At 33.0% G+C, this 16,771-nt stretch overlaps 1 protein-coding gene across 1 annotated transcript; it reads left to right on the top strand.

Moving 5' to 3' along the window:
• Window positions 1-314: 314 nt before the first annotated feature.
• Window positions 315-4,735, top strand: LOC132722134 (cytochrome P450 4F2-like; the record flags this gene model as incomplete). The annotated part of the gene is made up of 5 exons (XM_060706567.1): window positions 315-447; window positions 725-854; window positions 1,360-1,641; window positions 3,021-3,086; window positions 3,563-4,735. Coding segments are annotated over 5 exons (726 nt in total), but the record flags the coding sequence as incomplete, so codon positions are not given.
• Between the last annotated feature and the right edge of the window lie 12,036 nt (window positions 4,736-16,771).

Raw genomic sequence — 16,771 nt, 5'->3', positions numbered from 1 at the left:
AAGATAAATGTAGCTTTTAAATTTAAAAAAATATAATTTAATGAATAAAAAAAAAATAATATAAAACAATCTCGAAACAAAGTGATCCCTCGGAAGCATTAATCGCACCAAAATTACAAGAAAATTACAGACCCAGTTTGATTGAGTCTGTACATGATGGATAATGAATACGTGCAACACCCCCAAGCCACACTTTTGAGAACACTAAAAAGTTTAAAATCTCTCCTTAAAATAAAGCTATGAAGGGACTGCACATGCATCCGTGTGGCACACCTATTGTAACAAATTTTTTTTAAGTTTTTGTCTAATAGCAGAATAAACAAGACAGTACCAAGAGTAGCAGTTACACCGACTTTCTTGATATTCTTCTGACAGCACGCGATGAAGACGGACAGGGTCTTACAAAACTAGAGATACGGAATGAAGTGGATACTTTCTTGTTCGAAGGTGACCTTTATAAGGAAAAGATGATTGTTTTTTATGTTACAAAATAAAAACATCATATTTTTCTGCTATTAGATTTGAATCAAGATAAGTATAAAATGATTATAAGTTATCAAGGACTGGCTTTATTTAATTGACTTTTACACTTTTGCTGCTAATAGCCACATAATATTATAAACCACAAATTACTTGATATTGTGGTCCATACATTCTTGTTATATGTTTCCGTTACATAAACATTTATATAAATTATGATAACTTATGATAAATTGTTTTTTAGGTCACGACACAACAGCCAGTGCCTTATCATGGATCTTGTATTCTTTGGCAGAGAACCCTGAATGTCAACAAAAATGTCAGACTGAGATAGATGAGATACTTGCAGGCAGGGAAACAGATGACCTGGAGTGGTATAAAAATTGTTCCCTTTATCGTGACATTATTTTTAATTTGTGACTTCTTACATCGTGCTGGATGGAATGTTTCTTTTAAAAAAGTTTCCCTTAAAATTATCGATGAATGTTTTTCATGGAATGTAGACGAATATTTCTTAAAAGCATATATTTTCTAAAGAACCTGTTCAAAATTATGGCATTAATGAGAGACACGTGTTACAGTCTGATCAGGATCCATGCTGTTCGCTATCAGTTTCTCTACTTGTAATAGAGTTGGTAAGCGAACAGCATGGATCCTGATCAGACCGCGCAGATGCGCAGGCTGGTCTGGACCCATGCTGGTCGCAAAACCATTATGTTGGTTTTGTCGTGACGCGGCACATTTTATTGCGTTGGTATCTCCAAAAATACTTAAGGGAATGAATTCAAACAGTTATTTGAGGGAATAAAATTTAATGTCACCCAAAGTCCAATAAGATGGATTTTTGAAATAGTAAAAAATATAATTATATAATTATAGGTCTGACTTAAGTCACTTAGAATATCTTACAATGTGCATAAAAGAAGGAATGCGCCTACATGCTCCAGTGCCGGGTATAACACGAGACATCACTCAAGACTTTGAACTAGACGACAGAGTTGCTCCTAAAGGAACACAAGTCATTGTTAATATTTGGATATTAAACCACATGGAAAAAATTTGGGGTCCTGATCACATGAAGTTTAAACCAGAACGATTTTCGAAGGAAAGAATTGACCAAATTGAACACTTCCAGTATGTGCCATTCTCTGCAGGACCAAGGTGGGTTTTATAGATGTAAATAGAACGGAAAAAAGAATATATTGAAATTATTTACATATAAACATGTGTGGATGTTAAACGTATAACTTTTACCTACGATAACGGAAGTAAAACTATGATATTGCCAACGTCATATGTACATTTTTTAATTGTCATATATGATTAAATAAAAACACTTTTTTGAGAAATGAGCACCTGATGAAAATATTTAAAATGTTTTCGATGGTCTTTTGAACACGTAATTTGTTCCTGCTCTAAAATTAAAAAAAATGATGAGATTTTTTAAGTTCCGAATTCTTATGCACTAACATAACTGTAAAATGTATTCTCATATTTACTTTATGATATTATATTTTTATACCCCCGCACAACAAAGTTGTAAGGGGGGTATACTGGAATCAGCTTGTCCGTCCGTCCGTCCGTCTGTCCGTCCGTCCGGCCGTCCGTCGGTTTTTTCTTGTCCGCCCAATAACTTAAGATTCCTTTGACCCTTAGTCTTCATATTTGGCATGGAGGTTAGTCATGATTAGTAGATGACCCCCTTTTGATTTTGAGGTCACTAAGTCCAAGGTCAAGGTCACAGGGGCCTTGACTTCAAAAAGCTTGTCCGTCCAATAACTTAAGATTCCTTTGACCCACAGTCTTCATATTTGGCATGGAGGTTAGTCATGATTAGTAGATGACCCCTTTTGATTTTGAGGTCACTGGATCAAAGGTCAAGGTCATAGGGACTTTGACTTCAAAAAGTTTTTCCACCCATTAACTTAAGATTCTTTTGACCCACAGTCTTCATATTTGGCATGGATGTTGATCATGACTATAAGGTGACCCCTATTGATTTTGAGGTCACTGGGTCAAAGGTCAAGGTCACAGGGACCTTGACAAAAAAAAGCTTTTCTTGTCAATTGCTAAAGAATGTCCTGTCCGCAATGTATTGATTTTCATATTTGAAGCATGTAGAATACATAACTTAGCAATGCACTGGCTTAGTAACCTCAGATTTGGCAGGGAGGTTGTCCTTGAGCTCTAAATGGCCACTGTTGATTCTGACAAAGTGGTATGCGGGGGTACTCACGCCATGACAGTGGCAGTTCTAGTTTATTCAAGATCAAGGATTTGGGGTCTCTGTGGGCGGTCGTTTAAGTTAGCTGAACTTGAATCCCTGTATGATAATTTTTTACTGGGTACTTTTTGATTCTTTACTTTAGCTAATGTGGTTTTTACTCGGGTACCCACTCGTGTCAGAAATACTGATGTCTGCAGTCAAAAAAAAAAGCATGAACTTTATAAGGTTATTGTGACTATATTAAGTAAGAAAGAAATAGTTTGTTCTATTTACTTTTTTAAACAAAGCATTGCCTTTTGATTGAATTTTTTAGAAACTGTATCGGACAAATATTTGCAATGAATGAAGAAAAGGTAGTCCTTACAAAGCTACTTAGAAAGTAAGTTAATTTCCTTAATATGTCGTTTAAATAGGAAACAGTATCAAATATTTGCTTCATTATACATAAAAGAACACGTATTTACTAGAGAATTTTTTCATTTTAATATCTATACTTAATATTCTTGTAAGAAGAAAACATTCAAGAACAATAATAGTTGAACCTTGCAATGTTTTGAGTGCAACATCTCTCACACCTATTGAATGCCTCGGTTGCATTCATTGATCGCCGCCCTTCCTTGTTGATCTTTTGTTGTTGTTGTTGTTTTTTCCGTATTTTAAGCAGTACCAAATTCTCAACAATGAAAATGTTCGTTGATATGATCCTGATAGACAGGAAACAATATAACAACACTGTTAAGTTCGCGGCGATCACGACACATTTCTGCTGTTGTTAAGACTACTGGGTCTATTTTTTTAAAAATATGTTTAATTTAAAATGATGATGTTGAAATGTTTTGAAATTTTACATTTCAGTTTTACATTTCGTCTTGACCCATCACATACAGTAAAACGTAAAATATCGACTGTCATGAGAACACAAAATGGAATGTACATGTTTGTTGAGAAACGAAGACCAACTATTTATTGAATTTTAGACAAAGTCTTGTTTTGTATCGAGGAGATATATGAAAGGCATCTCTGACCTGAAATGTACGGTGTATATAAAACTGTAGCTTACAAAGAATGTAGTGTATAATGGTGATAATAATGGTGATAATAATTTATATATATTTAGAATATGCAATACTTATTTATTTTATGTTCATTTTTAAAGCACTTTTTTATGATTAAAACAGCCAGACAACAAAATTATACATGTTTATGAATATCCAGAAAGCGTTAATTATATAATATATTTCACAGAGTAAACAAAATAATTAGTATTTACATGAGTGGTGTTACAGTTGGTGTTTACAAGTGGAATGAAATTAAATTAAATTTTATGCAAAACAACAATTTTTCATCATTTCAAGCTTTTACAGCATGGTTTACGTTTAGAGGTCATCGCTATTGATAGCTTGGATAGTATATATGTACTATAACATAAGTAAAAAATAAGTGGGCGTGTTCATGTTCATATATAATGTCCAAGCCACGACCGACTGACGGCATTACCAAAACAGCTCCAATGCAAAAATCGGCTTATGGACGTTTCGGACCTTTTCTGCAAGACACTTTGGCCCTTTTATATCATAATATAAGGTGTTTTTTCTTAGTTTATAAAATGAAAATTTAACATTTTCATATTTGAAATTAAAAAAAAAAACAGACAAGAATGCAATGAATTAAAGCGGCATTAGGCCTATCCAAGGGTTATAAGGTAAGTGACCAAGTCACAATCAAAATAAGTTTAAATTTTGTCATAATTCCTCACAATTCTAAAATTTCTTTCGTATATATGATAAATAACTCACGTAACCCGAGGAAATTTATAAAATACACGATCTTTGATTTCTATCTGTTCGATTACTTTATTGTATATTGTTAAATTCGTTTCTATCAGCAATTACACATGATATACACTATGTTTATGTTATATGCCATTAAGTATTGAATATAGTTTTTTCGTGTCATTATCTACCGGGGAGGGCCGACCGCTAATGTTGTAAGAACTTGGGCCCAACCCGTTTGCCTTTGCTGTTTAGAATACATATTAAATTTGTATCTGTATTGTTTATACATGCATGTATATAGCAATAAAATATGATTAAACCGATTTTGACACCAATTTTTGGATATGGTTACTTTAAATTTTGTAGATGTGTACTTGACAATGCTACGTGCAATTAAGCTCTTGTTATTGCAGTCTGATATAAAGAAGTCCTATATAGCTTAGTATGTAAGCTAGGTGACTCCTTTTGCGGGGTCAATTTTGAAAATTCTGAGAATAATTCATCTTCCAAGTCATTTTATTTCTTGTGGCCTACTTATATGCTTTAGACTGGTTCCATTTATATAACCTTTGTACATGACTACCTAAGGATAATACCTGTGAAGTTTGGTTAAAATTCATCATGCATGATGGTCGATTTTAGCGTGTACATGACAGAGCAGTCATTGGAAGAATGTTTGTATATTGATAATTTCTGTAAACGTCTCAGACAGAGAGGATGACTTCTAATATGTTTGTCAGAGCGAATTCTCGCAGCCGTACCTCGCTTTTGCATACTTAATAGTATATTGTTACCATAGTTCATGGATTTAGTTACCCAGGTCAAAGACCCGAATTTATAATACTGAAAAATGTCTTCCGCAACTTAACATTTGCTTCACACACAGCTAATTTGATGCTTAAAAATGGTCAGATACGATTCCCAAATGTATATATGAAGATCCTGCCGGGATAAACTCCACACCAAGAAAATATTCACTTATTTCATTTACATAAATATCATTGTATGAAACAAAACAACACCTTGTTGATAGATGCCGCTATTAAAGCAGAATAATGCCAATCATACCTTGGAGACGATATACGGGATCGGCTAAATCTGGGACAGGAAATGTCGTGCTCATAACAGGGTTTCCCTTATTTGCCAGTTCAAGCTGATACTCTGATGTATGTCAGTTTTCCCTGATATATTTAATGAAAACTGTACAGAATAAAATGCTCCGGAACAAAATATTATGCTGCTATTACAAGTATTTTTAGTCCCCTACCGGTTTAACCGGATGGGACATTAGGTTACCCTCCGTCCGTCTGTCCGTCTGTCTGTCAGTCCGTCCTTGAAATATGGGTAGATGGCAGTCTTGAGATTATGCACATTTTTTTTTCTTCCAATATTGAAAATTCTGGTTGCTATGGCAACAAATAGCCTGAATTTCAAGATTTCTGATTTAAATTTTTCAACTTTTTCACTATAAGTTCTTTATTTCTTAAGGTGTTTACTTTAAACTTTAAATATACGTTTTTGGTCATCAATCACATCATATGTGACAAGGTTTACAACTCTAGCACAAAAATATCAGTATTGCCTTCCTTGAACTTAGATTTTTTTTAAAAAAGACCATCTTTTTTAAATAACTTCTTTATTTCCTAATGTATCTACGTCAAACTTCGTATATATATTTTTCCTATTATCACTCAACATTTTTGAGAAGGTTTAACATGTTTAATACTCTAGCAAGACTATTTCCAGAATTATGTCCCCCTTGAACTTAGATTTTTGTCGAGAAATTGGTATTTTTTACTCCAACTACTTCATTCCATATAGGATTTACTTTAAAATATCTCATCGTAATAATATGACAAGGTTGTATAAACATAATTTCCTTATTATGCAGGGAAACTTAAAACATTACTATGATATAGACAAACTCAGAACTCAGAAGATTTGAGTTCATTCATGTCATTCATTCACTGGTAAAAAAATTGAATGGCCAATGGCCCATCAGAATGTTGCTGGGGTTCTAACCGGTAGGGGACTTATGGATTGCTTGCTATACTATGATAATTGCTTGTTAACCTTGTAATAATGACTTCGTGCATTTGTCTTTAACGTTAAAGAATTATACTAACACATTTCTGCCATGCATGAATTTGGAAGTATTACTTGATTGAAATGCCTTATTTGAAATGAGCGTGTCCTGCTTTGAATTTAGAATAGTCCATTACAAAAGTTTAAGGCATTTCAATCACGATCAAAATACAAATTCTAACACGACCCGCATTTTTCCCTATTGAACATAGAAGAACAGAAAGTGCGTGTAATTATGCAACAGATGCACAGTTTGACGTTCTATATTTAGACATGTGACGTAATCATTATACACGCGACGTAACCACTAAAAATCCGACGCGCTGAAAATAAGTACGGAAACAAATCAGGCGCAATTTTGCTTAGTTATCAAGTACGGCAACATTTATTTGTTGATGTCGTGTTAGATTCGAAATAATATATCCAAATTAGTGATTTTATCGCTTGATAACATCACTTTTTTTCTTCGTTCGGATGCGCATCATAATATCCCTCGGGCTACGCCCTCGTGATATAATTCCTCGCATCCGAACTCCAAACAGTGATGTTATTGAGCGATAAAATCACTGTTTGGGATATATTATTTCTTAAATAAAAATGTGCAAACAACAGTACAGATCCTGGTCAGATTGCATGGATGTTCCGGTGAAATACATGTAATAAATTTTGACCCTTTAAAATGTCATTTTCAATGTTGAGAACTGAACCGGGGCCATTTTTTGACGCTGAGAATTGGCCCTGCCCACAATTCAACATTAAGTCGTTGAGAAATAATCAATCGTTATATTTTGATCAAATTAGGGTCATTTTATAACGGTTAGTTAAATTTTAGTTAAACATCTTTTTGTAATACAAAAATATATTATGTACTGTATACCCAGTAATAAATAATATCTAATCACGGGAAGTAACCGTTGCCCTCGCAGCGGTTATTCCCCTTGATCATTACAGAAATGTTGAACGGCTGTATAATTCATCCCTTAAGTACCATATAGCTGTCCATTATCAGTTATTGCCAAATTGTAATTAGCTCCTGGCCCTCTTGATTAAAATGATTAAATATTTATCACTTAAAATCTAGGAATAGAGAAATATTACTGTTTCATGTATATGACCATATATAGGCATGTATTATTTTTCGATCACTAGTTGGGCATTTTTTTTCATGGTGGGTAGTCATTAAAATGGGAAGGCATCAATTTTCAACGCAGTCAAAATTAAGTGTTACACAGACAGGCTTCCTGGCTGTATGTAGTGGATTACCACTTTCAGTTCCAAAAGAATAAAGGCTTAAACCTTTTCTGGAATGTAATCCAGGTTAAATTAATGTAGACTTGGCCTCTTAATGACCTTCAAACAATGAACAACCCACAATAAATTTTGTTTGCCCTATAGCATACACAGCTACTCTTGACAACTAGGGCATTTTATTAAACAAGACATTCCATACATGATACAACAATTTTATTTCAAAATTGAATACTCTTGCATCAGAAGTAGTTAAGTGATATAAAGATTTTCAAACCCATTTCAGATCAAAAAGCGTTTTATTTAATAATTTCAAGTTAAACAATTTTATATCCCAATTAAGACATATCAACCCAGTTAAATGTAATAAATTTTGCTCCCGTATCTATCTTCCACATGCATTGCTTATGATGAGTTTGTACAACCATTCTTATCTAAAGGACTTTAGATTTCTAACCATTATATAATATATATGTAGCTACAAGATAACAGTGATCAAGGAGTTGGTAAAATGACAGGGACATAGTTATAAATGTCAAAATCTTGTATCAAAGTCTCCATAAAATAATAGCATTAATACAGTGACTTTATTCTGGTTCAGTTAACTGGCCAAAGATATTTGTATTGGCCATAAGACAGTCATCAATATGAATGTCTGAGGACAAATAATAAAGTCAATAAGAAATAACCAATGTCAATTTTATTTACTTTAAACACTTTTTGTACATTTTCAAACTAAATTTTCTAGTTTTATATGTGATTAATGTATGCTAATGACAGGAATTACAACACAACCTCCGAAGAACAATCACCTCTTTACAACCGTATCATTTCTTTCCTAAAGTAAAACTTCACAATATTTAATATCTGTAGAGCAGCAACCAAAATTTATGTCTCCAAAAGGGTGGTTGTCATATAGAGGCTGTTATGTACCGGTACTTACAATTTATATATACAAAACATCCTATACACCTGACAAGAATGCTATATTATCATGAGTTCATACCCATTCAATTTTGTAATCAATTATTCTGATAAAACATTTCTGGGAAGTACAGGTATCAACATCAAAAATAAACAAAAGCAATCAGTGATCACATGTGTCACCTGCTGAGAACCAATTATGCATATTTATGAAAGGTGATAATGGAAAGTTTGTTACCTAAATGTCATTAACATTTCCCAAAACACTTTTATTATGCAAGGGCCATAACTCAGCCAGCCATAAATCATTCAACAAGAAAACCTATTAAGTATGCAAGTACTTGAGGTACCATTCAATCCTATAAAGTTTCAATCAAACTGCATCAGTAGAATATGAGAAGTAGCCCGGACAAATCTTTAAAAAGTAAAAATAATTAAAGGGCCATAACTCTGACAAAAATGAATGAACTGAAAATCTTTATGATATGTACAACTTAACTTGGCCGTAAAGCTAAGTTGAAATTGCACTAATTGTTTTCGAGTAGTAGTCCAGACAAGTTTTGTGACAGACGACGGAGAAGTGATCCCTATATGTCACCTTTACTCTGTATTAGATGACACAAAAACATATTTATATTTCAAATAAACTGAATAATTAGAATTCTATGAAAATAAATAAAAGTCAAACAAACAATCAACACAAGTTTTTAGGTTTTATTTCATGATGATAACTGACGTTTCGACTCTCACATTAAATATAAGCCTGGTTTCAAAACAAATCAAAATGCTTCATTTTTGTATTGTTCCCTTTACTAATTTAGGAAGCCAAGAAGTCAATATTATAATGAATGTTTCATTTATAGTGTTTCATAGTTGATGGTCAGTACCAATCATAATTAATGTCTATATGGGCTCTATTATTACTTTTTTTGGCACACTATACATTAGGAACAACAAGCTTTATTTCCCAGACAGCTACCATACTTAATGTCACAGTATCAATTCACAAGGAAAACCTTAATCAAATCTTGATAACACCTTGTCCAGCAAAAATCAGTCCTGTAAAATGAAATGATATTTTATTATTCATAGTGAAAACTGTCCTTGGAGAAACAATTCTTACAACCTGAAGAAGAAAACTTTTTTTCCATAGAAGTCTAGTCTTTCTTACTTATGGTGCTACACAAAGAGAGCTGATCACAAAATAGAGAAAAAAATCATACTCTAAATATATTATCGACATTCATGCTTTTTGAAAAGAATTTTTTTCTATTCCATCATGATTTGTAACAAAGACTAAGACTTTGACGGCATTGATTTATTTTTAAAACATAAACATACTGTATGTTAAGAATACATTAAAATATGTCAAGGTAAGAAAGAAACATTGATTACACATAATGTCCTTTGACATCAATAAATAAAGTGATGTCAAGTAAATTACCTCATTATCATCTAAATCTAATTTTAATAATTCATCTTCTATAACAAAATTGTAATGGAAATAAATATAAATTCTGTTATCATATGGAAACGCACTTTCTTGCATATCAGACTGATGTTTCTCGCCAGAATTTTGAATAAAGTTGTAATTTCATATGCTGTTGTAAGAAAATAGATACGTGTTTAATGACATAAATTTTCATGGAAAATTGATTTATCAAGGTAAAGAATTTAAAATATGATTTAATATGGTAGAATTTGCAAGAAAAAATATCTGACATGTTTGCAGTTCCGATTGGGATTTCCGCCCCTCGGGAATCAGCCCATGGGTGGTTACAAGGCAAGCCTCATCACTACCTAATGTGTGGTTCCCCTTGGGACCAATATTCCGATCGGAAATGCAACATAATTATGACAGATATTATTAGTCCATAGTACAGATGCTTTTGTAATTTATCACTCAGACATAGGGCATTTGCCATTTCTGTAAAATCAGGACTAAAATTGTGCCATATTGATTAGAATTCTTTCAAGCATTAACATCTGCAAAAGCACAAGGATGCATTTAAAAGCATAAATATATATACGTGTCTGTGTGTGTGTGTGAGGGGGGGGGGGGGGTCATGGGTGTGCAGGGGCGTTAAATTCAGTTAAGCAACACTGTTGAAGTATATAGTTACTTTTTTGTTGACATCTTATTTTAATTTTTGATCTGAAAATGCACACACGTAAGTTTCTAAAGATCATTAATTATTGCGTGCAAAATTACCCTAAATTAGAAAAAGATTAAACACTTTTTTGAGCTCAAATTATACTTAGAATTGCTAAAAAAATTGATTTAATTCTAGAATATTTCTTCATGAACTTTTGCATTTTTTCCATTTTACTTGCCAAACTTTGGACTTTGGACCCCTATGGACATACATGTATTTTAAGTTTACTGGAGAATGAAAACATTAGGCTCATATCCTTGCATTATTTCAGACTAAAAGGGACATCTGACCTCTGATGCCCTCCCTGATTACAAACTGGCACCTAAATAGAACCGTCAATCTGTAATGTAGCTGGATAGCTTCTTCACATGAAAGAATGTGAGTTAGGGGCAAGTGGTTAAATCACTCAGTCACAGAAGCCCCCTTCCTTGCATTTAAAATGATCCACACTTTTATTTTTAAATACTTCTTATTAACTTACCATGGTTTGATCTTGGCTAATGTATTTGAGGAACTTCTATATAAAAGGCAACTGTGGAATTCCTAAATCATTCCTTTGTGATCTAGAAATAGAAGATAATGAACAAGTGTAGATTCAATAATGAATTTAATAAAAAAAGTATACTAGTCTATGGCATTATTTAATTCAATGAGAAATACATTTATTACTGAATCTACACAAATATATTATCAAGGGGGCATGGCCAAAAGATTAACGATTCAGACTAGTAATCTTATGGTCGCTAGCTGGATGGGTTCAAACCCTGTCAGGGGCAAATCATTGTTTCCTTGAGCAAGAAACTTTATACTCATTGCTCAGTACTAGTTGGTTCCACTGAAACAATCAAGAAAGAATGTGATATTCGATAGAATTTAATGTAAAAAGATAGCATTTGAACCGTCGGTAGCACGACAAACATTTAATGAGAAAAATGATTTATAGGCAACAAAAAAAATAAATGTGTAAACAATACAAAAATACAATACCCAAACCGAAAACGATAGCGTTATCACAAATCATAATTTTACCCACATATTCCTAAAACAAATTATACAAGGTAAAACCTCGGATCATGATATACAAATGGAAGGGAAATAGAGAATAACAGGTTACTGTCTTTTGAGAAAGGGTTTCCCAGACGAGGTTAGATATGGTCCTGGAAGGGGCGAGGCTTGCCTCTATTATGATTTTGCATCTTATTTTTTTTTTAATTCGGGGCGCTAATTTCTGAAAGTACGGTAACCACAAGAGGCTTATACGCCAAAAAAGTAGTCCGAGGGTTTTTACCAATAATTCTATAACACAACACAATTTTTGGTACAATTTGCTTTAACAATTTATTAACTGTGTTACTATGTATTATCATAAATATTCAGCAAAGTCAATTAAACAATACCAACAATAAACATCATCAGTGCTGATCTGGCGTAGGAACATAGTGTTCTCAAGTCACTGACTGAGAAAGGTTGCTGTTCTCAGACAGGCTTTATCAGCCAGTTGTCATAGTAATGGCATGATAAAAGAGAATCATAGAGCACCATACAAACCACTATTCAATTCATACTGTGTATTGTGTATACAAATTTAAATTTATCAGGTGATATATCTAAAACGCAAACTCAATTCTACCTATGTCCTTTATAACAAGCAAACCAAGAATTGTCCACAATGAAGTGTCGTCAACTTAGCATTTGAATATTTCCGTGAAATCCATTATACTGTGTACATAAACAAGCATAAAGATCAACAAAACAAAGGCAACGTTCACAGGACGCAGCCCCCGATATACCCAAGTAGGGCACCTAGAAGGCACCAAACAAAAACCTGGAAAACTAGCGTAAAACTATCCACAATAGCTTGTCACTTATGTTAAATGTTGTCGATGTGACGTAAAACCCAATTAAACTAACAAACAAAATGTTAAATGTTGTTCGGTGATATTTACTGTTCCATTTGGATTTAACATAAATCCGGCATATTTTGCCTTAGCCTGCTAACATTAACTGCTAATGAGTATTTTCACCATAGAAACATGAAAATGTTATGGAAGTGGAAGATGGAAGCAAGATGATTTGCTGCGTACGAAATATCCAAAGGTTACCACTGCTTTATGAACTATGGTGAAAACCGCTTTGTCGACAAACTACGACCATGTGTTTCACTTACAGCAGTATATTTCAAATTAAATAATCAAAATATAATGTTTTCATATCTTTGCGATGTAGAAATAATGACCCTACATGTCTGGTTTGAATTTAATTGACTGGGTATTTCGACAAAGATATTGTTTGCTCCGTAAATTGGTCACGGAAATAAATAAGGGTCTTTTGCCATCTAAAATTAATCTTATGTGAAGTTTTTAAGACTTCGAAACTAGTTTTGAAAGTACCTTTTTGTACATAGTTTGTTCTTTTGTTTATACACTCATTATTTCTTTAACGGCACATTAACAATAGTTCATTTCTATAACGGCACATTAACAGAAATGCGAGGAACTAACCCAAAATGAATTTGTTTTAAAATAATACATTTACCAGTAAAATATGATATTACTCCATGAGATATCTTTACAATTTGTCCGTTTTCTTTTTGACATATCCGTGTAGGAGTAGTAAAATTGTCATGCTTTTGTAGCACATTCTTGGCTAACCCCATCACTTGGTTATTGCCATTAGCTGACATGCGTAATTTGTAACAGTCTGAACAATCATACTCTTGCTTTATAAATGAGCCATGTCATGACAAAACCAACATAATGGGTTTGCGACCAGCATGGATCCACACCAGCCTGCGCATCCGCGCAGTCTGATCAGGATCCATGCCGTTCGCTTACAAACCCTATTACAAGTAGAGAAACTGATAGCGAACAGCATGGATCCTGATCAGACTGCGCGGATGCGCAGGCTGGTCTGGATCCATGCTGGTCGCAAACCCATTATGTTGGTTTTGTTATGACACGGCTATAAGGTTTACTGACACTCTTACCTTATAAACACTTTCATTTGTACACAAATGCTATGACAAATATGATCAAGTACTTTTTATCAAAACTTTGCTTGGCCATTCCAAATTGACGTTGGTACATACCAGTGAACTGTAAACCGCTGCACTAGTAGATGTGGATCGGAATGAGATTTTGTAATGATCAAATGTGCCCGATATTTTCCCGCCAGTTTTGTTGACTGACAGAAGCATACGATATAGCTAACTACTGTTTTAACGCGTTCTGATAAATTGCAAAAATGTATAAGGTGTATCTCTTGATTTTCAGCCCTACAAATTACATACACGGTGATTAAAAAACTGTTTAAACTGTACTGATAATTCACAATAATTTAAAGTTCATACACATGTGATGTCCCCGATAATATTTTATTTTCAATAGATTTGAAATGAGTTTAGTATGTATTATATCTGAATAGGTACAGCCTTGCTCGATCAGTCTTCTTAGGATAAAGAGTAAATTTAAAAAGTATACGAACAAGGAAGAAAATCGCTATCGTCTTGCAATTGCTTGAATAATAATCATATAGCCTGTGGAATTGTGAATCTTTTTTTTTTTTTTTTGATGTCATTAACATTAAATTTGTGTTTGATCTACTTATATGTATTTCCAGCAGTTCTATTCTTTGAATTCTTTAAATCTAAATATTCAATGGTTTCTCAAATTTACACTTCTATAAATGGGGACCTCATGGAAACAGGAAACATTTTACCGGTAGTAAATGTTACCATTCCTCAAATTCCTGTATCCCAAATACAGTAACAGTAACGCTACTCAAAATGTTGAATACATTTGAATGTTTGAAGAGTGCTCTATTTAGAACAGCCGTATTATGCCATGTTATAATTCGGAAATGACAGTTTTTTAATTTAAAAGTGGAACAAAGTATTTAAAAAAGTAAACAGATGGTCTTTGTGTTTTAGAATTTGTGCGTAGTAAAATAAATATTCCGAGCAATGGAGACTTTCGATGTAAAAAAAGTTTCGTTAATGGTAAATACAGCCTTGTTTTTGTATTAATACTTTAGTCAGTTTTTGTTCTTTAAAAGGCTTTGAAAATATCCAAAATTATACTATCGCTCTTACAAACCTATTATTCAATGTGCTTCAATTAGCAACAATCAATTCATATCTGTCGCATGAATTGTCATTTGAGCCGCGTTATGACAAAACCAACATAATGGGTTTCCGACCAGCATGCATCCAGACCAGCCTGCGCATCTCTATCAGTTTCTCTACTTGTTATAGGATTGGTAAGCGAACAGCATGGATCCTGATCAGACTGCGCGGATGCGCGGGCTGGTCTCTATCCATGCTGGTCGAAACCCCATTATGTTGGTTTTCTCATGACGCGGCTCATTTATAGAATGATATAATGCTGATGTAAGACAATAAAAAGCTAGTTTAGGTCGACAGTGTTGAATAAATGCAAACGGTATGTTTTTGGCTGATATTTAAAAGAGTAAATAATCTATCAGCCGTCTTGATTCTGATTAATCAAATACTAGTATCTAAAATAGTACAAGTTCAATTTCAAGTAACTCAAATAGTTTATTTACTTTATCATATCTAAAATAGTACAAGTTCAAGTTCAAGTAACTCAAATAGTTTACTAATTAATTAATTACTTAATAGTTTTACTTAATCAAATATACATCACTATCATAATGAATAAAACTGATAACAGTACATATACATTTCAATACAGAATTATGTGAGACTGGTAAACAAACTACATTTGTATAAGAACCAATTTGCTTTTGGGAAATGCCGTTCATTGTTTTTAGAACTTAAATATTTACTGTGCTGATGTTTTTTTTTATAAATAATTTTAATGAAATTAATGAGAGTATGAAGCATAAAATACACTTAAAACAGAACAAAACATTATTAATGACCAATAAAGTTTGCTCTCAGCTGACAGATTCTCAACACTCTCAATATCTCTCAATAATTTGAGATATTTTTAGCCGTGGACAATTTTCGCCTATGTCACCATCCTAACGGAGAGGCGAACATATTAGGACAGAAAAAATAACTATAAAAAAGATTGAACAAAGTATAAATGATAATATCAGTACTCCAATATCTTTTACCAAACTAAACGTACTACTATCCCAGGGTTAGCATGTTATGTTGAACAATTATCGTTCTAGCACAATAAATATCCTTTAATATTAAGTTGGCTCCCAGGATCCGATGTTTTATTCGGCTGCAAAACATACTTTGAATAAGACGGGTGATTTACTGCGGAATGACACGATATACTCTGCGAGTCCTCAATAAAAACAAAAGTATATAAAAAGCATTACATTCATCAGCTTTACACTTCAGGACCAAAATAAGATTTCTTGCTTTGTTGCAAAAAAATTTTTATTTACATTTTTCACAAATGGAAAGACAATCTTATCTTCTTGTAAAGGGATAATAAACAGAACACAAATCAAAACACCATAGAATAAATAATTACATAGATATACGATTAATATACACATTTGAAGCATAAAGCGACACAATTATTTCTTAATTTATGTCAACAATCAATATGCAGTAATATATTATACCGGTAGTTCATGTTCCAAAAATGTCCTTTGTAACACGAATTACCTTTTAAACCTGCATTTCAGAACAATAACAACAACAACAACAACAACAGCAACAATAAATAGTTTAAAAAATAGTGGAAAATCCATTGAAATAAAATGGAAATTACGAATGACAGACAAATATTAAATCGTTTTGAGTTTTCAGGAAATTTGTCTTTATTTTCTAATACTGTTATCACTGTGAACATTGTCTTCTTGTGTTTTCATACAAGGCGTTTATATATCCGATATAAATGCAATATATGTATGCGTCAACAAGTATAGAA

The sequence above is a fragment of the Ruditapes philippinarum genome, unplaced genomic scaffold (genome assembly GCF_026571515.1).
Source record: "Ruditapes philippinarum isolate M1 unplaced genomic scaffold, ASM2657151v2 ctg14793_1_1_1_1, whole genome shotgun sequence".
Classification (NCBI taxonomy): domain Eukaryota; kingdom Metazoa; phylum Mollusca; class Bivalvia; order Venerida; family Veneridae; genus Ruditapes; species Ruditapes philippinarum.
The sequence above is the reverse complement of the archived record's forward strand: the minus strand, read 5'-3'. Positions and strand labels throughout refer to the sequence as shown.